This window comes from Drepanopeziza brunnea, assembly GCF_022702325.1.
Source record: "Drepanopeziza brunnea f. sp. 'multigermtubi' strain 214-2 chromosome Unknown ctg8, whole genome shotgun sequence".
NCBI classification, from domain to species: Eukaryota; Fungi; Ascomycota; class Leotiomycetes; order Helotiales; family Drepanopezizaceae; genus Drepanopeziza; species Drepanopeziza brunnea.
The window spans coordinates 361,293-383,114 of record NW_027094071.1 but is presented as its reverse complement, the minus strand read 5'-3'; the positions used below and the strand labels follow the sequence as shown (position 1 = coordinate 383,114).

General features: G+C 48.9%; 5 protein-coding genes across 5 annotated transcripts; 2 read left to right on the top strand and 3 right to left on the bottom strand.

The window, feature by feature from the left end:
* Window positions 1-2,937: 2,937 nt before the first annotated feature.
* Window positions 2,938-4,878, bottom strand: L3040_005151 (uncharacterized protein; the record flags this gene model as incomplete). Its single annotated transcript, XM_007296545.2, has 5 exons — window positions 2,938-3,327; window positions 3,380-3,803; window positions 3,856-4,310; window positions 4,359-4,654; window positions 4,707-4,878. The coding sequence occupies 5 exons, from the start codon at window positions 4,876-4,878 to the stop codon at window positions 2,938-2,940; spliced, it is 1,737 nt and encodes a 578-aa protein (XP_007296607.2).
* Window positions 4,879-9,636: 4,758 nt separating this feature from the next.
* On the bottom strand, window positions 9,637-13,232 carry L3040_005150 (uncharacterized protein; the record flags this gene model as incomplete). The annotated part of the gene is made up of 2 exons (XM_066157248.1): window positions 9,637-13,173; window positions 13,221-13,232. The coding sequence occupies 2 exons, from the start codon at window positions 13,230-13,232 to the stop codon at window positions 9,637-9,639; spliced, it is 3,549 nt and encodes a 1,182-aa protein (XP_066011563.1).
* A 334-nt stretch (window positions 13,233-13,566) lies between these two features.
* On the top strand, window positions 13,567-15,795 carry L3040_005149 (uncharacterized protein; the record flags this gene model as incomplete). The annotated part of the gene is made up of 4 exons (XM_007296548.2): window positions 13,567-13,601; window positions 13,684-13,789; window positions 13,835-14,602; window positions 14,662-15,795. The coding sequence occupies 4 exons, from the start codon at window positions 13,567-13,569 to the stop codon at window positions 15,793-15,795; spliced, it is 2,043 nt and encodes a 680-aa protein (XP_007296610.2).
* A 609-nt stretch (window positions 15,796-16,404) lies between these two features.
* L3040_005148 (uncharacterized protein) lies at window positions 16,405-19,653 on the top strand (the record flags this gene model as incomplete). The annotated part of the gene is made up of 3 exons (XM_066157247.1): window positions 16,405-16,677; window positions 16,731-19,002; window positions 19,052-19,653. The coding sequence occupies 3 exons, from the start codon at window positions 16,405-16,407 to the stop codon at window positions 19,651-19,653; spliced, it is 3,147 nt and encodes a 1,048-aa protein (XP_066011562.1).
* Window positions 19,654-20,307: 654 nt separating this feature from the next.
* On the bottom strand, window positions 20,308-21,584 carry L3040_005147 (uncharacterized protein; the record flags this gene model as incomplete). Its single annotated transcript, XM_066157246.1, has 3 exons — window positions 20,308-20,396; window positions 20,533-20,814; window positions 21,455-21,584. The coding sequence occupies 3 exons, from the start codon at window positions 21,582-21,584 to the stop codon at window positions 20,308-20,310; spliced, it is 501 nt and encodes a 166-aa protein (XP_066011561.1).
* Between the last annotated feature and the right edge of the window lie 238 nt (window positions 21,585-21,822).

The following is a 21,822-nucleotide window of genomic DNA, read 5'->3' as shown; positions in this document are numbered from 1 at the left end:
TCGGTTTAAGCGACTGCGGATCGGAAGCGAGTGCGGATTTTTCGAATATGTTAAAAATTTTTGTATATTATAGCAATTAATTACTATTACGACTTAAAAATATTTATATAAATAATTAATTTGCGATTATATCTTCTTTCGAAACATTTGAAATCGTATCATTTAATAAAACATTTGATTATCGATTGCTATTTTCAAAATCTGATTCGTCTTTTACTTTACGCAACGAATCGTTTGAATCTTTATTACTATTAGAATTGAAATCATCGCTATCGATATTAATATTAAAAAAAAGAAAAACATCTTGCTTTAAAGAAAGGTCTTTAATAGTATCGGTTATAATTATCAGATCATCGTTATCGTAAGAAAGTTCGGATTAAGAAAGAGTTGGTCGAGGAATACCTTTTTTACGAAGCCGCAAAATTTAACTTTTAAAAGGTTGTTGTATCTATCAAATCTCTTTCGAATCGAGAATTAAAATAAGTATTATATCGTCGTCTTTAATAATTAAGCTTATAGCAAAGCGTTTCCGTATAATACTTTTACGCTCGCGCTTAATTATGCGATTCTTTTACGATATTTAATAGTATTTTCCTTTTTTTAAATCTTATCGACGCGTTATTATTTTGCAGCAAATTCAAGATTTTCTTTACTTTGCTGCTTAATAGTAAGCTTATTATCGATTAATAATACGATCTTAAATGTTTCGGAAAAAGGTATGCTCGTAAATTAATTATTTATATAAATATTTTTTAGTTAATTATAATAATAATTGTTATAGTATATAAAAATTTCTAATATATTCGAAAAATCCGCACTCGCTTCCGATCCGCAGTCGCTTATACCGACTAAGACTGAAAAGATAAAAGGAGGCTTACCTAAGCGAGCCGACGATTAATCAATTCCAATGTTTTGCATTCGCGATCCTATTATTAATCTTTATCTAATCGTCGGTTTCCTTAAATTTTAATTCGAAAGAATTGACCGACTTGCTGTAGCAAGTCGGCACCACCAAGGCGGGACACCCAGCAAGGCGAGACAGTAATTGTATACCACTTATTAAACAACAACTATTATTATAAAAAATAAATAAAAAATCTTTATATTCTTAGAAAATGTTTCTTTACAGACTTGAATTAAAATTATAAAAATGCATCCATTTATAGTAATCTAATACATTGAAATGTTGTGAAAAAATGATCAAAAACTGTCCCAAATAATGCAAATTTACTTGTTTATTGCAAATATCTTAATAACCATAACCATAATTCAAAAAAACGTCACATAGATCGAAAACAAATGATTTAATATATTATATTACTAAAGGTATTAATTATTAAATCAAAGTTGGTAGTGATGCACGTATTTTTTTAATAGATTTGAATAAAAGTTCGATTTTCGTGTTCCTCGCTTATTCTAATATATACGCGGCAATTCTGATATATACGCATTATCAAAATCGAAAAGTATATATCAAAAGTACTATTTTTATTACTTTAACTCAACATAATAAAGGAATAACAACTTGTAATTAAAATTCAATTAATTGATTAATAACAAACTCAGTACGGCGCATCTTTTTATACAAAGATAATTATTATATAATAGTTGGTTGATTTTTTATTTATTAAAAAGGAGCAAATTTTACTGTCCCGCCTTGCTGGGTGTCCCGCCTTGGTGGTGCCGACCTGGCTGCGCCAGATCGGGATTTTTTACAAATCAAATTCAAGGTAACCGACGATTAGTCGTACTAGATATAAAAGATGCTATAATTTCATTTCGACCCCTACATATTTTTTTTTTGGACTACAAGATCCCATCCGATCATCCGATTCTTATCATAACATTGTAAATCTTATCATAACATTGTAAATGAAATGCAAGTAGTAATCTTTGGCCCCATTGCAATATATGTTAAGGCATATTTTAACTGAAATCAGACTTTTAGGGCTACGTCACCGACTCATCAATTCCAAACGCCTATTCAGTTCCACTCCGTACAGTCATCCCCCCGCCCCCTGAATAGAAGACGGACCCAGTTTAGCCCCATGAGTCGTAAAGCGATGGTTTCTCCATGACTCAAAGCCTTGTCAACTCTATTGCACAGACTAAATACTTGCTTAAAGATACTTCTCGCGGCTGAATCCTCATAAGTTGATTGGTTTAAGCCCTGGCAAGAGCCCTTGAAAAATCATACCTCCGTCTTTTGAGTCGTAGTTGGGGGGGGGGGGAGGGGGGGAGGGGCTGAAATTGTATGGAACTACTACGTACCACCGGATGGGGTATCGGCGAAACCGACGATGGTTGAATAATACCACCAGAAGTAGGAGCCAGGCGTCAATAGCTTGGGTCAGATATGCCTCTCTCTCTTCGTCCGTCAGGATCCCGTTTTCTTCATATCAAGGCCGGATACGGTTAGATGCGTATATATATAGCTAAACGGAAGAACCAACTCTGCGTGCTCCGTCTCGCTCCGTGGCGCGTTCAAGGATTGCCCCTGTGAGGGTTTTGAAAAAGAAAAGGGTTCTCTCTCTTATCGCTACAGTACAAGCTCCCGGCTCGATTCACTCGATCCACTTTAAGATTTGTACGTAAGAGAGAGAGTGAAGAAAGTATGTTTGATTGCAGATATGGCTCAGTGGACGGGGACGCAGATCTGAACATCTCGGGGCTGGACGGAGATAATAAGGCATGGTTTAATGAGCACAGAGGGTCGGGCACAAGGGCTGTCGTGAGAGGAACTCGAGTCGGGAGACATGAGGTGAGGAGGACAAAGTCCGAACGCCAGCCTTGGTATTTTGCTGAAAACAAGAACCCACATCTCGACCGACATGCAACTTTCTATATACAGATATCATTAAGTACGCTTGAATAGCTCCCAGTTTTTATCTAACACCTTTTTACACGTACGCTCTTCACCGTTTGATCTACACACGGTTAGAAGAGCTTGTCCAAAACGCGTCTGTACGCGGGGAGTGCAGCCATCTTCTCCCTGTGCGCGTTGATAATCTCCCAGTTGTGCTGGCGACGTCCGGTATCGATATCAATCTCAGAAAGCCTCAGGAAGGCTTTACCCTTCCAGTAGTAACCGACGATCCAGAAACAGATGACCAGGGGGAAAGCTGTGTAAGCCTTGAAGAAGTCCTCGGCGGTTCCGACACCATCTTCGCCGATTGGGAACAAGGCGGCGTAGAACTGAGCCAGTAAACAGATAATGACGAGGATGAGACCGACCCAGGAGCCCTTAATACCAAAGATGTGCTGGAATGGGATCTCATCGAGAGTATGACCGTGATGAGCCCATGCAGCGCGGAAGCGGATGTGGGCCTAAGTTGAAATGTTAGATGTTGTAGAGTAATGACAAGGGCGCGCGACATACCAAACAGATGGATCCCCAGGTGAAAAGAGCAGCGAGACCAGAGAGCGACAGGAGCCAGTCGAAAATAGTCGCACCGTCGGAGGCGAGGATGATATAGGCAATGCCACCGAAAGCAAGGTTGAAAGCGACGGCGTAGAGAGGGCGACCAGATCGGTCAATGTAAGTGAAAATTTTGGGGGCGTATCCTTGCTGAGCAAGCGCGGTCAAGGTGCGGGAACCACCGTAGACACAAGACACACCGATAGACAGGACAGAGACCAGGATGATGACGTTCATGAAGTCGTCGTAGCCATCAAGACCGGCGTATTTTCCAGCCAACACGAAAGGCGACGTTCCGTCCGAGTAAGGGTTGTCAGCTCCCAGTAAATTCGGATCCTTGGAACTGATCAAAAGACCGGTGCAGGTGAGACCAAGGATGTAGAACCTGTTCGAGTCTCATTAGACTTCCACCCAATACAAGACCGGAGACTTCTTACATTGTGATACGCCAGAAGACCTGCTTAATCGCACCTGGGAGGGCCTCGGTAGGGTTGGCAGCTTCCGCAGCGGCGAGACCAACGAGCTCAGTACCAGCAAAGGTAAAAGCGGCAGTGACGAAGACGGAGCAGAATCCCTTGAATCCGTTCTGGAATGCACCTGGGTCGTACCACAGTCTCGCACCCCAATACTCGTCGTATTGTCCACCTGATGGGCCACCACCGAATATAAGGACGACGGCGATGATCATGAAGACAATGGTAGCCCCGAGCTTCAAGAGTGAAGACCAAAACTCCTCTTCAGCATATCCCAGAGTTCCGAAGATGTTGACGAACGTAATGATCGCCCAAGTTATTGAAATCCATACAGCCACGCTGGTATCCTTGTCCCAGTATTGCACAGTGAACGACACGACTGTTAACTCAAGAGGTAAAACAATAAGCCATTGGAGAACCTGAACAAGATTAGCCCCGGTCCATCATACGTTGAAGAAAAAGCTAACGTAATTCCATCCCATGGCGAAACCCCAGGACGGGTCGATGAAGCGGGTCGAGTACGTGTAGAAACCACCGGAAACTGGGAACATCACAGCGAGTTCACCAAGAGCGTAGACGACGTTGAAGACCATGGCACCAGCAATGAGGAAACAGATGAGGACTGAGCCGGGACCACCACGAGTGAGGGCGGAACCTGAGCCGACGAAGAAACCAGCACCGATAGAACCACCGATAGCAATCATGTGCAAGTGACGAGGCTTCATCGAACGATCGAACTCTACCTCTCCGTCGATGGACCGGCCTATGGTCTGTCAGTATATTGAAGAGGGAAAGGCCACCTAGGAAGCTCTTACGTCTGCCAAAACTTGCGAGGTTCAGACCGTTACGGGTCCGGAAGTCAACCTCCCTCGCGGGGCCTTCTTGTTTGCCGCCGGGCAGTTCAGTTGCCTTCTCGGCGTCGCTATGAGAAGGCGAGGAGTTCCCAAGCTCCTCGATGGGGTCTGCCCCATCGTACACCTTCGACATGTTGATGGAAACAGCTATGCCGTCGTATTAAAAGCTAGGTAGGAGGTAGATGGGACTGGATCTGATGTCCACCCTCGGGAGTCTACCAAGTACAAGAAGTGCGATGGAAAGGTGGGAACGGGGAGGGGACTGCCGCCATTTGTATTCCAGCTGCAAGGCAGAGGCATAGCTTTTCCAATAAGCCTATCGGCTCGATAAGTCTATTGGCGCCAATGAATTACATCAGGGACACGGCGATAGGAAAATAGACAATAGCCAAGTCGAGATGCTTGGAGCGGAAGACTGCAAGGATGCAAGGATGCTTATGCTGTCGCCGTACGAAGAAGCTCCGTACCGATTAATTTGCATTTCGAAGCCAAGGATCCAAGAGGTCAAACTCTGCTGAGATATTGGCGAAGACGACACCGCGAAGGAGCGGCTTGGCTATCGATAGACCATCAGCTCTCTGTACCAGTAGTACCGGTATGTACGGAGTAGACTCAGTAGAGTACTCGTGTAGGGTCCACGTGAGTCGTGTCTGAATAAAAGGGAAGAAGATACGTTCCGGAGCTACTCTGGTATCGGGAGGGCCGGAGCTTCGTGACGCTGCTGATGAGTTAGTTATATCTGGCCGATATTTTTGGACTGGAGCAGAGATTACAGCGCTCTTGACAGATGTAAAATTGGCCCTGTAATTGGGAAGATTTTCGGTATTGGAACTTGGGAAAAGATACGAGTAATCTCCTGTAAGAAAGTTGTAGTAGTACGTTTCAGTAGATGGATATCCCAGCAGAGAGGGTGAGATCTCGCGACCCCAGCCAAGGCCTGTCACCACCTTTCTCGAGCTTGGCACGTGAGCCAAGCGAGATGCCGAACGACTTGTTTACATTGCCTACTACGTGAATTCGCCTTCTGGCAATGCGGCAAGGCCTGGCTGCGCTCTGACCTACCGGTACCTTTCCGATGCGGCCCAAGTGCAGCCAGCTCCAACACTATGTAGTGCTACTACTACTACTACTACTACTACTACTACTACTACGTAGCTGCAAGTACTACGTACTTAGTCAGTACCAGGCCGAACCCTGCCAGCCTTATCAGCTTGTTGAGCTTGGCGCAGAGGCCCCATGGGTATCCAAATTTTCCTGAAGGTTTCTGGAAGCTTTTCGGAAGCCGTCCTCTTCGGAGGCCGTGGCTGGCTGACTTGACGCCATCTAGCATACGCCATTTCTCGGCCCGGGTGCCAATTCCGATCGAGCAGCAACTGGGTCAGGCTGGGAACTTCTCCACCAATTCTTGCGCAGGAAATCGCCAGCCACCCGTATCTTAGACTTGAGAGTCAACACAGTCTCGAAATCTCTCTCGTCCTGGTGCGAACATGCCGACTTAAGTGGCTGTCAGATGTGGCGTCGGCGTCTCCTGAAGTATATTAGCTCGACAAGGGCATCCGGAGAGGCGGCTATTGCGATTGGTTCTGCCGTAGTTGCCGCTTTAAAAATAGTACTTTTTGTGGCTAGTTCATATCACGGAGGCTCCTAATAATAAACCTCAACCCGCACATCTCCTAAGGGTGATTTTCGGGGAAAATGTGCCCGGCGAGTACCGGAGCGAGCAGTGACCCTTGCTGGCTGGAAATGTCAAAAATTTTCTCGGTACTCTGTACAGAGTAGTCCCAACCTAAAGGTGTTGATGCGGCTGAAATCGCTTCAACCCTTTGTTCTGTCTATCCTACAGGATGATTTTTGCAGTGCTCCTCTTGCCTACACCTGACACGTGCACTCTCAACTGGTGCAAGTGCATAACGCTCGAAGATATCCACCTCTCTACCTTATTTTGGTAGCGGAAGGAGTGAACATGACCAATTACATAATCGCCTGGGCCCGGCCGCTCTTCCCCAACCTCCCCCCGTGGGGGCCTGTCCGTGTGAAGTGTCAGATTGCCTGAGGTACTTTCAGGCACTTCGGCTCTCGTGTTGACCCCGATTCAGTCGAGTCTCCGACGGAGTACTTCCCCCCACCTGTACAAAAGCCGAAAGTATAATTTTGCAAGGGATTTTACTGCGTAGGGATTGAACGAATAAACTTATACTTTGAAATGTACTATCTTTACTCCGTAAGCAAGTACTACTATTTAGTCTGTGAGTCTGTGAAATAGAGTTTGACAAGACTTTGAGCCATTCAGAAACCACCGCTCTTTGATTTGCCCCGTATGGGGCTAAACTGGGTCCGTCTTTTATTCTAGGGGGGTTAGTACGTAGTAGAAGCTATGACATTTTGATCGTGAGCGCGCTTGATTGGAGCTTTTGGAAATGGACCCTGCTCTGAAGTATCTCGAGTACCTACCCCGATTATGATATCATACTACTTACTACCTTTACCTATCGATCCAGAGTTGCTTACAATGGAAACAAAGCCGGTGGTTCGCAAGCAGGGCACGGATAAGTAGAAAAGAGGGTTCTATCATTGGTTTGGAGCTAAGTTTGAGGTTGAATTTGAATGCCGACTTTGTGGCGCTTTCATAATCTAATGATACTACGAATATTACTGTTGACATAATTCCACTGACATGATCTGAGTCTTTCGGCTATTAAGATTCGCGCTGTTTAGCGCTCATTTGGATAAATGAGGCCTTTATTGTACTACTATATTCTTGAGTGCCTCAGGCGGTCAGAAACTTCAAAAAACCGGACACTTCAAACGAACAGGCACGGGGGTGGAAAGGAGGGGGGTAATGGGGAAGGGTGGCCCAGGAGTAACTCTGTACTCGGTTTTCCTAGAAGTCAGTAAGTAACATGGGAAAATGCTACTCGTGCGACCAGCATATCTGTCCCTACGCGTCAATCTTCTAGGCTAGGGACAGAGATTGCAACGCTCTGAAAGGTTGGCTCTGCGTACTGTAAATTTGACTTGACAACTACTACGTACGTACAACTATAATCGGGTCGATTTTTCGACATGGGGACAGATACGGTGAGCTGGCCGCACGAGTGAGATGAAGCCAAAACTGTTGGTGCGCGGTGGTCTGGCCCTCGAAACATACTTTTTGAACTTCGATTGCAGCCCTCCCATTACTCCCATCTTTCAATCAGTTGTAGGGAGTAGCTCTCCTATTGGTCTCCTTTAACGTTCGACGTACCCCGTATTACCGTGGTCCGAGTGGAACTTACCGAACAATCAGAGCTTTCTGCATACCGGTACTTACTGTACTACGTAGTAGTACTACGTACCCATAGCACCACAGCCTGTCGTATTCTTTCGTATCAGGCAGATCCTGACTCCTCATGATCGCTCATCAACGTTCCCTCTTTGGTGTTCCCGCGTCCCCCCGTCCCCCCATCTTCGCAAGGACAGGCGGAGGCGGACCATGACATCAATACAGCAGACCATCTGAAAACCTCTTCCGGTGCTTCCTACCGGTACTTATCAGTGTCGAGGGGAATAAAAATAAAGGCCTGAGATGATTCCGATATCTGGTCGTACACTCGCTTTCAGTCGGCGCCAGAAACAAGCACATACGTAGTACCGTATAGACATCGCGACGGTGGGAGGCGTTGGCCCCATATTCGCACCCCCTCCCCCAGACTTCTCATGCGGTCAGTTCCCTGATACCATGTGGGTGTGTGGGTGTGTGGGTGGGGTCCTTTGAAGAGCTCGACATCGTCCTAAGCGTGGACTCCCGCACGCGATACTCCACAGGGCTTAGGGAACTTGGCGAGCGGGTGAAAGCAGAGGTTGTAGATAGGCAATGTCCACGACGAAAGGCGGATTATTTATCGTTCCTCCTGTCACAAATATCATGTCGTAACAAAGGGGAACTCGGTAGGGTAGAGAACGACTCTCTCTCTCTCTAGATATTGGTAGGGACGCTTTGGGCTTAGCTTGCCAGGCGTTTTCTCTGTTCTACCGGTACGCGGCAGCTTGCTTGCTGGTCCAAAAATAACCTACGGATTCGCCTTGAATCGATCGGCTCTGGGAGAGAACCAGTGCTTAGAAGATCAAGGCCAAGCTTCGCCCTTAGCTACGTACCTTGGCCGTCGAGTCAAGGGCCACACACTAACTAACAAACTAACTGAATAAAGAAGACGGTGGGTGGGTTTGCAGAAATCTTTGTTGGAGAGGTTTGATTTGATGACTTGAGGTGGTGGAACAGACGAGGTTCACACCTAATATCAGGGGGGGAACGAGTCGATTCGCTTAGCTTCAACATTCACTTATCAACCCAACCATGGTATTGTGGTGCTCGCAAGTACTGCGTTGAGGGTTTTTATAGGCGGCGCATTACGGAGGTGCGTACGAGTGTGGCAACGAAAAGATTGCAGCCAGTGCTGCCTGGTCCAAGCCTACTTGGACTGAAGAAACCCGAGGTCGGGACCTAATTCGTAGTAGTACGTTGGATCTCGAAAAGATAACGAGAATAGTAGGACTGGATGGGAAAGAAGAGTGAAATTAAAAGTACGAAATGTATATCAGTTCGATATCAGGGATTTCCATTCACAATACACGCCCACTTTGCTGTACTGCACGGAAGGATATCCCATTCTGTACTAGCCTGCAGTTGACCTACAGACTTACTTGTATACAATACTCGTTCGATAACGGTGGCGAACTATTTTTGGGACTACCTACTTGTCATCTATATCGGGGTTGTAGAGAGTACAAGGTTGCATATGTTGTTTGCTATGTTTTCCAAGTCGTCCAGACCACACCGGCCTTTACCGCTATCTAACCAGGATGGCTGCAATTCGTGAATCCCTGCGGATTCATTATCAGCGTTGTGGGCGGTTCAAATACACCAAATCTCAATCCCGTTGCCTACGACCAGTACTCTTCTCCTTCCGGATCCATCATTACGCAGGACCGACAAGTCCCCCACATCAGCAACGGATGTAAACACATCGCCCGTCTTGGAAATCTGCAGCTCATATTCGGTAGATTTGTTTGACCGCTCTGCTCGGTTGAGTTGTATATCCCACTGTTTGACTCTTTGATCGTTACCGGAGGACATAACTCTGAATGACCCCGCGTTAGACAAGTCACACTTGTGAGATAAAATCGAGAGGCCAGTAATAGCGGCCGCTTGAGCAGATTTCAGCAGAAAGATGCTCGGGCGTACCGTAACGTCTCCAAGGGCGTGGATTGGGTAAATGGAGACGCCCAACGCATTATCATCGCCGCCGGAAGCGACTATGATCTCCTTGGGCTTGACGACGAGGTCGAGGGACTTGACGGAGTTTTGATGGACCTTGCGGCTTGAAACGATAGCATGCCTTACAGGCTTCGGACTAGAGCTTTCGCTACACCGAGTTTCAACTTCGCTCTTCCATAATGTAAGATTGCCGTCTGTTGCGGCGGTCAGGAAACATAGTCGATTATCGATAATCTGTAGGTGTCGGATTTGCGTTAAGCATGTCGACTTATATCTCCCTAGTCCAAGCAACTCAAAACCGGCTCTCTGGGAGTATACATAAGTTCTGATCGTTGAATCAGAGTATGCTAGGCTAATCAGTAGAGAATTATCTGAACAGCAACTCCAGGACTGTGGCAGCCCGGAAACATCAAAACTCATGATCCTCAAATCCTGGTCCACACTCTTGTCGGGACATTCGGCCTCGCGGACGACACCGATACCAAAGTCTGGGATTGACTGAACTGCCCAAACGAAGAACTCTTCAGCACCCCCGCTGCTGAATAGATAATTTGACCCATGCCATTGAAGATGCTGAATTCCAGTCGTGTGTCCTTGAACAATTGCCTTACAGTCAAGTCTCGCATCCAGACGCGAAGAGCGCCCGTCATAGCGCCATATCCGAATCGCAGTATCTTCTGCACCAGTAGCGACCAGTCTCCCATCTGAAGACACAGCGCTGGCTTTGATTTCTCTGCCATGGCCACCTGGTTTTGTAATGGTGTGCGATGGGTTTGGTTGGGAACGGAAACAAAGCTTGGAAGCTTTCGTATAGACAAAGTGGCCACCAGCTACAGGGCCCACCGGGGTATAGGCATAGCTACGATGCGCACCGCCGCAATCCATATTTGAGATTTCGTATTGTTTACTTTCATTCCAGACGATGAAGCTCTTACTCTTGAATCCGCAGAAAAACAGGTCGCCGCCTTGAAACCATGCTGCTTCGATCAATGGTCCAAATGGCAGAATCCCGGTATGCACGCAACGCACCGTTGCTTTTGGACCATCTTCAGCGGAGCCAGGAATACAGGAGAAAATCGAGTAAGATCCAGTGCGATCTGTTGTCAAGAAGTGGCTGGCCGGATTCCCGGCCAGAGCAGACGATGGCAAATGAAGGACGGTGGTAATGGCATCTGCGGTTGATGAATTATAGGGGCTCCAGACATTGACGGCTTCCTCGGAACTATGTGTACTGTAGAGAGCCAGCAATCCAGATCTGGCACCCAGGATCAAGAACCCGTTACTTCTTCCTGCACTTGTAACAATGAACTTTTCTGGCAAGATGCAAGAAGCCTTGGGGGACAATTGCAGCGTGGTGTCAGATTTCTCGACAGAAAATAGTGTAGCAGCATGACCTGTTAAAGTCGTAACGAGCAACTCAAACGAACCAGTCGCGGAGTTGAAGACCTTGAACATGTCGGCAACCTTTCCCTCAACATCTGCGACGAATTGGAGCCTCGGGCTTTGGCGATACGCATATATCTTGCCGTTAGCACAAGCCAGGCATACCAAACCAAGTTCTGGGATCCCCTTGACCACGGTATACGATCTGAGATCCTGTGAGACTGAATCGGGAAGAATGAACTCGCTCCAGGCAATGTTTGACTCTATATTTCCTAGGAGAACTCGCCCGAAATTGGTGGTGGCAAGCACCTGTTTCTCGGAGACGAAAGCATACCGATTAAAACCATCCTTCACAGCTTTCTTCGCCTTCTTAAGCTTGGTAGTTTTGCTCTCTGATGAATTTGTTTCTCTAGATCTATCCCCGGTTGGCATTGGGGGCGGTTGAACACCCGTAAATGCACATTCTACCACTGGCAGAGTTGGTTCGTTTGCCGGCAGTACATCGTCGATGGAACATGAGCTGTCTATGCTGCACATATCGGATCCAATCTGTCGTTCCTCGCCTACAATTTTGGATGACAGAATATCATGGCACGAATTTGTATCTTTCGTACTCAAATTGTATTTCGAGATTTTGCCATCAGCACCACCAGTTACCAGCAAGACTTCTGATCCTCTGTGATAACAGAGCGCCGTGGACCAGATGCTTTTACCGCTGTGGAATGCAAATGTATCAAGTTGGCTGAGCTTGGTAGCTCCATCGGTATAAGCGGTTGTGCTTAATGGTTTTGCTCTCATCATGGCTTTTGCTCCTTGAACGTGGACGTCAAGACTTCCTTCTAGATTTAAAGACCACCTCTGTGTTGTTGAATCCTCACCAAACGAAAGGACGCTTGTAGCAAAGGTACCAGAGGTATCTGTTTCCAAGAGAAATTTGACGTGCCATATCCTGGAGGCGTGACCCATGACGGTAGCAATACATCTATCGCTCGCTTGAGATGTACTAGAGCTGCTGTCCTCTCCGAACCCAGTCTCTCGTATCGGCAAGGCTCTGCTTGCAACCGAGTCCGGAACCAAAGTAGTTGTAGCTAGGTTCCAGACGCGGATGGTGCGATCATCGCTACAACTTGCTAACAGTCGGCCGACGGTCCCACTGCTCTGGGTAACCGGATCAGAAATATCGAGGCCGAAGATCGATCCTTCATGGCCCAAGAAAGTGAACAGCACCTGACTTCTCCCAGACGTGGAGCATTGCCAGACAATAATCTCACCAAAAACCGTACCAGCAGCTACTAAAATGCGAGAAGGAGACTCCCAAATTATATCTGCAGAATACAAGATGGACCTGGAAGGCGAGGCGAGTGTTTCTACTGCGTATCCCGTCTCCTTTGGACAGGGTCTGGCGAGGAGGACTGTATTGTGAGCAGTGATCAGGACACAGCCTTCCCCGTCTGGGGAAATAGCAATATCGAGAATCCAATCTGCCACCGGGGTAGCTGAGGATACGATGCTGCTTACCTCTTGCGCGAGTAGCTGATCGAAGCTGTCCTTGTCAAGCAAGGTCAGGGACGATCCTCCCCAGATGGCAACCTGTAGCTTATCAGAGCGGTTTGCAGCTGCAGTAATTCCATGGATCGCCTGGCCATCGAAGACCTCACACAGACATAGTAGCTTTGATGTTTCTGCGTCGAATATCTTCAAAATAGAGCCTTCGCCAGCCAAGATGAAGAGAGAGGCTGATTCTGCACGGTAGAACTCGAGGGCCGTAATTGGATTGAGGATGTACTCAGGCTGTGATGATATTAGCCGGGGAAGATTGCGAACATGTAATGTCATACCCTGGGCGCCATTGAATGAAGAAGCAACCCTGGGATGTGGGATGTGGGTGTGGGATGTGGGATTGTCGTTGTTTTAAGAGTTTGGTTATTCGAATATATTCATGACGAGGTCACGAGATCATGAGTACGAACTGAGTTCTGTTCATGAGTTGGGGATATAAAATATAAACTCTCGCTTAGTTATCACGACGGTAGAACTCCGGATCGCATCGGATCAGATTAGATCAGGATCGAGGATGCCGGCCGGCCTCACACCCTACATCACGCCTACAACATTGATGGCATTCTCGCAGGCTCAACTGTGTTTACCCACTACTCTACCGTATATCCTCCATCATTTGCAGGTATGGTCCAGGAAATGCATACACACATGTGCGAAAGGTAACCCGCCCGAGTGTATTATCTATCTCTCTTCCATCCTCTCGACTACCTATAGGTACTTACCACAATTATGACTAGCTAGGACTGCGACTGTGGCTGCGGCTGCGACTACGGCTGCGACTGCGACTGCGACTGCGACTACGGCTGCGACTACGGACAGGAAAAACTGTTGGGAGAAAGCAGGACCGGTATCCACATATGATATGGAATCTTGCAATGAGACGTCATTTTAGGAGCATCAGAGCCCGCCCGCTCTTGCGAACAACAACTTCTTCCAACCGCCCAACTCGAATCTCTCCATCTCCATCTCCATCTCCATCTCCATCTTCATCCCCATCACCATCACCATCACCATCACCATCACCATCTCCATCACCATCTCCATCTCCATCTCCTTCCCTGTCTCCTTCCAATCCGCAACGGCCACCACCCCCACCATGATCGGGCAGTCGGGCTCGGAATACATCTTCATACGTGTCTGTATCCTAGGCCTGCACTCTATTGCACCGCTCTGCGTGCTCTACTGTGCCATAATCATTGCGCTTTATGGCTTCAGAACCGCCATCACCTCCCCACTACCCCTCCTCATCGAGGCCATTGCCGCTGCAGAAGCGCTGTTCTACTTCTTGGTCTACCTGCCATATCGATACGCCCTTCAGCGCGAAGCAGTCCATCCGCCTGCGCCATCACGCGAAGAGAGGAGAGAACTCTTTCGTTTATGCAACGAAAACATAACTGATCCTGAAGCGTACTTCCGCAAGTGGTTTCTTGGCGCCGATCTGAAGGATATAAAGCGGGAGAACGTGAAAGACTTTCTGCTATGGGCCTTCTTCAACCGGGGAGGCCCTCCTGGAGACGATGATGACGAGTTGGAGGAATACGTTGTCGCTACCGAGAAATTGCTTGGAAGGCCGATTGAGGACGGAAGAGGGAGCGCGATATGTTTGCGTTTGACACTGGACCGTGTAGCCATGCTTCATCGAAGCCTGGTATGGTACTTTGTAAGTACAAGTCCCAGTTTCCCCCCAATTTCTAAGGCGAAATTCGCTGATCTCCCTAGTGTGTTGGGTTTGTTGACTTTCTGGCCTATGTGAAACTCCTCTTGCACGGCTTCCATTTCCATCGAATGCCCCTATCTCGATTCTTCACTCTGTTTCCATTCCGCCCACAAACTCTTCTTACTACGTACCGCTCTCCCGCAAAATACACAAGTTACTGGCACCGCCCGCATACATCGCCGACGAAACTTCCTATCTTGTTCATACACGGCATCGGAATTGGCCTCTACCCCTACACGAATTTCCTGGGCGAGCTGAACTCCGTCTCCGGTGTCGAGTCGGCGGATGCAGACGGACAAGTCGGCATTATCGCGATTGAGATAATGCCCGTCTCGTTCCGCATCACTCACTCCGCCCTGAGTCGAGCCGAGATGTGCTCAGAAATCGAGCGAATTCTAAAGAAGCATCTCGCACCAGGGCAGAAGTGTGTTCTAGTATCCCACTCCTATGGATCAGTAGTCACAACACACCTCCTTCATACCCCTTCAACAGCGGCGCTGATCGGGCCTCTGGTTTTGATCGACCCGGTCACGATTTTGCTCCACTTGCCGGATGTGGCTTACAATTTCACGCGCAGACTGCCAAAGAGAGCCAACGAGCACCAGCTTCATTACTTTGGCAGTATGGATATGGGAGTGAGCCACACGCTTGCTCGCAATTTCTTCTGGAGCGAGAACGTGCTTTGGAAGAAGGATTTGGAAGGTAGACGCGTGACTGTGAGTCTAGCTGGGAAGGACCTGATTGTTGATACAAACGCGGTCGGACGCTATTTGAATAAAGCTGCTGTTGTTCCGAGTGGGCATGCATCCAATGGCCGCGCTACCCCCAACAGCCATGCAACTGACACCGATTCGAAGAGGAATCTCTTGATCGACTACGAAACGCGCACCGATCTCCAAGAAGGCCACGGCAGCGGATCTGCTAGCAGAAGCAGAAGTCAAAGTAGCGCAGGCGGCGAAAGTTCAAACAGCTCAACGGATGAAGCCGATGTAGACGAGTGGAAATCTCGACCGTGGCGTGGTACGGACATTGATGTCCTTTGGTTCGCAGACCTAGATCACGCGCAAGTCTTTGATAAAAAGGCTTCGAGGCAGAGGGTCATTAGGGCCATTGCTGTGTACTGCGACGAAGAGTAGATACGAACGGGGCCCGGAGTATACTTAAAAGTCCTGGGACAAGGTGCCTGAAGATTGGACACAAGATGGACAAAAAGACCACGATTGTGGAGATGATTACGAATTATGTTCTAGCGGTATACCATGTACGAATACCAGACTCATTTATATGTTTTCCTCAGGTACATGATACAACACCTGTAATGCTCTCGACTGACAGTAGCCGGCAGCTTGCCTTATCGGCGCATGGCTAGGTAAATTTTCCAGGAAAATGTTCTGAAGACACTATTGAACATCGAATATTTAATTGGATTGGTTTGTATGGTATGGTTGATCAAACAGGTTGAAGTCGGGATAGTTTTTGATAGCTATTTCGCAAAGGTTTGTAACATGAATTTATGAGGTAGGAAGATTCCATGTTTGCTGGTGAATGGTCCCCCGCCCATCTAAAAATAACCTTAGCAGAGAATATTGAGGCTGAAAGCCAAGGCTGTTGAGGCTTATATAACCACAAATCACGTGCGAGGCTACCTCCCTGACAACTCGAGAACAAAGTACCGTTGTTCAACTTCTTCTTCTCTTTACACAACACCCGATCTAAGTGCCCATACGATCAGTGATACTGCAATCATGTCAAACCTGGCGAACACGAACTTGGAGGACAGCGATGAAGAGGAAGACTTTAACCCTGCGCAAGCAGATCTTTCCGACAACGAAGCTTCCAAGTCTGCGAATGCAGATTCAGATGACGAACAGCCATCAAATTCGAGGAGGCGATCATCTGCAGGTCAGGACGATGCGGAGGAAGACGACGAGGATGCAGAGGGGCCAGGAGAGGATCTAGCTGCTGGCAACGATGAGGATGACGAGGAAGATGAAGAAGACGAGGAAGAGGAGATTACGGTAAGCAGCCAGGCCGACTACCCGAAGGAACATCAATACTGAGTTGTGTGCAGGGCCACCGTAGAAAACGCCGACGTGAACGCCGTAACCAGTTCCTCGACGTCGAAGCCGAAGTGGATGAAGACGAGGATGAGAACGACGACGACGAGGATGAGCTCAATGAGATCAAGGACAACTTCATTGCTGATACGCATCCAGATGATCTCGCTGATCTTCCTGCTGGGGGCGTGGCAGATGATCGGAGGCATAGGGAGTTGGATAGGAGACGAGAGATGGAGGCAAGCTTGGATGCAGAGAAGCAGGCCGAGATTCTGCGACAGCGTTACGCAAATAAGAATAGATCCGGTAGAGCCGCTGGCGATTCGGCGGTTGTGCCGCGACGCCTACTTCTTCCCAGTGTCGATGATCCATCGATTTACGCTGTGCGCTGTAAGGAAGGAAAGGAGCGAGAGGCTATATTCTCCATCATGAAGCGTGTGGAAGAGAGACAGGGCACAAGGGACGAGCTTGCGATTACTTGCGCTTTCGAGAGAGGTGGAACAACGTCGACGATGAAGGGGTTTATTTACGTCGAGGCCCAGCGCCAAGCAGATATTATGACTGCCCTCGATGGATTGATGAACGTCTACCCCAGAACCAAAATGATGCTTGTCGAGATCAAGGAGATGCCAGATTTGCTCAGAGTTACGAAGACACCATCTCTGGAGCCTGGAGCCTATGTTCGGCTAAAACGCCCTCCGAAATATGCCGGTGACCTTGCCCAAGTTATCGATGTCACGGATACTGGACTCGAAGTGCGGGTCAGATACGTGCCTCGCCTTGATTATGGCCTTCACGAGGATGCGAATGCCCCCCAGGATTTTGGTGCCAAGAGAAAGCGACCTACAACCGGACCTCGACCACCGCAGCGACTTTTCAGTGAAGTGGAAGCCAAGAAACGACACGCGAAGTACCTCCAAGGGAGATCTGATACCAAGACTTGGAATTATCTTGGTGACGAGTACATCAATGGGTACTGCGAGAAAGAGGTCAAGATCCAGACTTTGGTCACCAAGGATGTCAATCCGACATTGGAGGAAGTCACAAGATTTGCTTCTGGTGCCGAAGACGGAACCGAGAACCTTGATCTGAATGCTCTCGCTGCCAGTCTCAAAGCCAGCACTGCAAATGCATCTTATCTTCCAGGAGATGTCATCGAAGTCTACGAAGGAGAGCAGAAGGGTGTGGTTGGTAAGGCAGTGTCGGTCCAGGGCGACATTGTTACGATGGCAGTAACCGAGGGTGATCTCCGAGGTCAGACAATCGAAGTGCCTGTCAAGGGCCTGCGAAAGCGCTTTCGAGAGGGAGATCACGTCAAGGTTATTGGCGGAAGTCGTTTCCGAGATGAAGTCGGAATGGTTGTCAAGATTTCTCAGGATCGGGTGACGCTTTTGACTGACCAGAGCAATACCGAGGTCACGGTCTTCAGCAAAGATCTTCGAGAGGCCAGCGACTCGGGTGGTGGTGGCTCTCTCGGTCAGTTCGAGCTTTGGGACTTGGTTCAGCTCGATCCCTCGACGGTTGCTTGCGTCGTAAAGGTTGACCGAGAGTCATTGGTCGTCCTTGATCAGAACAACCAGACTCGTATGGTACTGCCTTCTCAAATTTCGAACAAGCTCGAGAAGCGCAAACACGCCGTTGCGACTGATCGAAACGGCTCCGAGATCCGCGCAGACGACGGGGTAAAGGAGCATGGTGGTGAGGGAAGATCTGGGAAGATTATTCACATCCATCGCGCCTACCTGTTCCTGCGGAACCCTGCTCAGAGCGAAAATGCTGGTGTGTTCGTGACCAGAACCACGAGCGTCGCCACCGTTTCTGCCAAGGGAGGTCGACTTGTAACGTCTTCCGCTCCTCAGGATCTCACTTCCATGAACCCTGCAATGAAGCGCAATCCTGGTGGTGGTCCTAACACGAGTATGCCTCCTCCAAAGTCATTTGGGCGAGATCGAGCGATCGGCCAGACAGTTACTATCCGCAAGGGTCCTTACAAGGGTCTGCTCGGTATCGTCAAGGAGACTACTGATACCAATGCTCGTGTCGAGCTTCACACAAAGAGCAAGGTTATCAATGTGCCAAAAGACGCGTTAGGATTCAAGGACCGGATCACAGGACAGTCCATCGACCCAATGTCCAGAGGTGGCAGAGGCGGTTTCACGCCTCGTGGTTCGAGCAGAGGAGGGATGGGTAGCGCTACTCCTGGTCATAGCTGGGATGCTGGCCATGGCAGCCGGACGCCCATGCCATCCAGCACAGAGCGTACTCCGGCCTGGGGTGCTGCTAGAAGTAAGTTCTCCTTGCGCTACGTTTTCATGCAATTTACTAACGGCTGTAGCACCTGCTGCAGCAAATGGTGGTCGTACACCTGCCTGGAAAGCTTCGGCCAATGACGGACGGACCCCAGCTTGGGCCCCGGCCGATGGCTCAAGAACCGTCAATCCGTACGACGGAAGCCGTACAGCATACGGAGCCGGTAATAGAACTCCCGCATGGCAATCTGGTGCAAGAACGCCGGCATACGGTCTGCAGCAACAAGACGGCTTCAACGCTGGATCCAAGACTCCTGGCTATGGCGGAAGTGGCGATTCCTGGGGAGGATCCAAGACACCGGCTTACCAGCCCTCAACTTCGAACTCCAACGACAATACTTTTGGTAACAGCAGTTGGAACAATGCACCGACTCCCGGTAACCAGCCCATGTCAGCACCCACTCCTGCTGCTGCGGCTACACCCTTCGATGCACCGACTCCTGGGAACTTTCCCAACTCTGCCCCTACGCCAGGTCCGGGGTTTTGGTCCGCCCCCACACCCGCAGCCATGCCAGAGAGTGCACCCACGCCGGCGAATTACAACGCCTACTCGGCCCCGACGCCTGGCGGGTACCCAGAGACTCCTGCTGCGAATTGGCAGGACGATGGACCGAGGTATGTTGACTGAGAGTGGAGCTCTCTAGGCTAAGCGAGCGGGTGGCGGGTAGGATAGGTATCTCTTGGTGGTAGGGCGAGAAGTTAACTTTCTACCGTGTTGTCTTAAAAGGAAAATAAGGGGTTGCGAAGAGAACTATGAATAGGCCCTTGCATATTTCGTGGCATGGAAAAGGGATGTGTTGCGGCGGCATGAGGCGTTGATCAATAGGAAATGCAAACGCAAATGCAAATGCAAATGCAAATCCATCGGAGAGATCACTTCATCGACATGCATGAAACTTCCCTTGACTTTTTTTTTTTCTATGCTTTGATGCATATTTGTGTTTGTGTTTGTGTTTGTGTGTGATTCTAGTGGGATTTTCCTTACATACTCTCTCTCCTTTCTCTTTCTCTCTCTCTCTCTCACACACACAGTTCCTCCCTCAGTAAACAGTATATCTTCAGATAGAGCTCCTCTCTCCTCCCTTCTCCCATCTCCCATCCACCATCTCCCATCCACCATCTAGCGCCACACATACATACATACATACATACCCCCATCCACCAGCCCGCCTCCTTCTTACTCCACCTCTTACCCCTCAACTCAACTCACTCATGGTAGCGAAAAAACATTTATCGATCCTTGCAGTCAATCAATCGATCGATCAGACAATCAAACAATCAATCAATGCGCACCCCGCACACCTTCCGCCTGCTCCCTCTTGGTGGCTTTCTCGTCGGCTTCCTCTTGTTGTTTCTCTTTTTCTTTTTCTTCTTTTTTGGGGGGGAAAGGAATTTGTGTTAGTGTGTGTGTGTTTTCGAGGGGAGGGGGGGGAGGGAGGGGGTAGGGGATAGAGGATGAGGATGGGGATGGAGATGGGATGAGATGGCATAAAGAAAAGCAACGTACTCTCCTCCCTCTGCTTCATCTGGCCGGCCCAGCCGTCGAGGTTGACGACGACGGGCTCGCTGCCGCTGCGGGTGATGATCCAGGTCAGCTCGACGTCGCCGTCGTTGACCTCCTGGTGCTCGGTCCAGGCGGGGATGAGGGCGAAGTCGCCGGGGCCGAGCTCCTGCCGGGTGGCGCCGTCGTCGGAGAGGATGGCGCCGTGCCCGCCGGCGACGTACACGATGGTGTCTTGCTCGCCGTGGTGGTGCACTGCGCTGGAGGTGTGGGGCGCGGCGGTCATTACTGGAGGGGGTTGGGGGTGTTAGTTTTTTTTTTTTTTTTTTTTTTTTTTTTTTTGGTGGGGGTGGGGTTGGTGAGGGGAGGTGAGATGGGAAGAGATGTGATGGGAGAGAAGGGATGGGTGTGAGTGAGAGAATGGAAATTGTGATTTCGATCCAAGGCAGGAGGAGGGTTTGGTAAACAAGCTCTAAGCGAATCTTGCGCTCCAGTAGCCCAGTAGCCAGGCGAGGTCTGATCCACTGGACCGAGAACACCCACATGAAGGTCCAAGGTCCACTCCTTTTTCCATCTCGAATGGATGATGCCAAGTACATATTCTCAAGAACGACCCTCTCGCATTGTTCACTTCGTTCAACTGGACGAAGGAGATCGGTAAAGCTAGGTCGTGGAGGAAATACATCCACCACATCTGGATGGGCAGGAAGGAAGGGATACATGCTCGGCATTTCCGAATGATGAGACAACGCGCACACACCTCAGGATAAGACGGATTTGAAAAGATACGGATGCACATAGATGCCAGAGTCCAGAGTGAAGCATGACTAACTGACCACCTCCAGAGCCACAGAAAGAAGAAAAGGATATATTAAAAAAAAAGGGATTTCTAGAGAGAGGCTTGCTCGCTTGCTTGCTTGCAGCTTACCAGAAGCGCACAGCGAGCTGCACTTGTTCACAATCGCGTCCTTCCTCTGCATGCCATCCGTCTGGCCGCCCGTCCCCTGCTTCCCGGCGTCGACGTCGGCGGCTGTGCGTACGTAGACGGGCTTCTGCATTATACGGGAATGATATCCTTGAGGATGGGGAAAAGGTTGAGTCGAATGTTGAATTTCGAATTTGGCGATGCGGCGAGGGGGGTTGAAAAAAGAATGGGGGGGTGGGGGTTGTCTCTTTGTTTTGGAGAGGGGGAGGAGACGGAGAAGTGGGAGAAGTGGGATGACGTTACGGGACGTCATCATTGACTTGCTTCCCCGCGTTTGACTTGCGATACTTATCTGGGATGGGATTGGATAG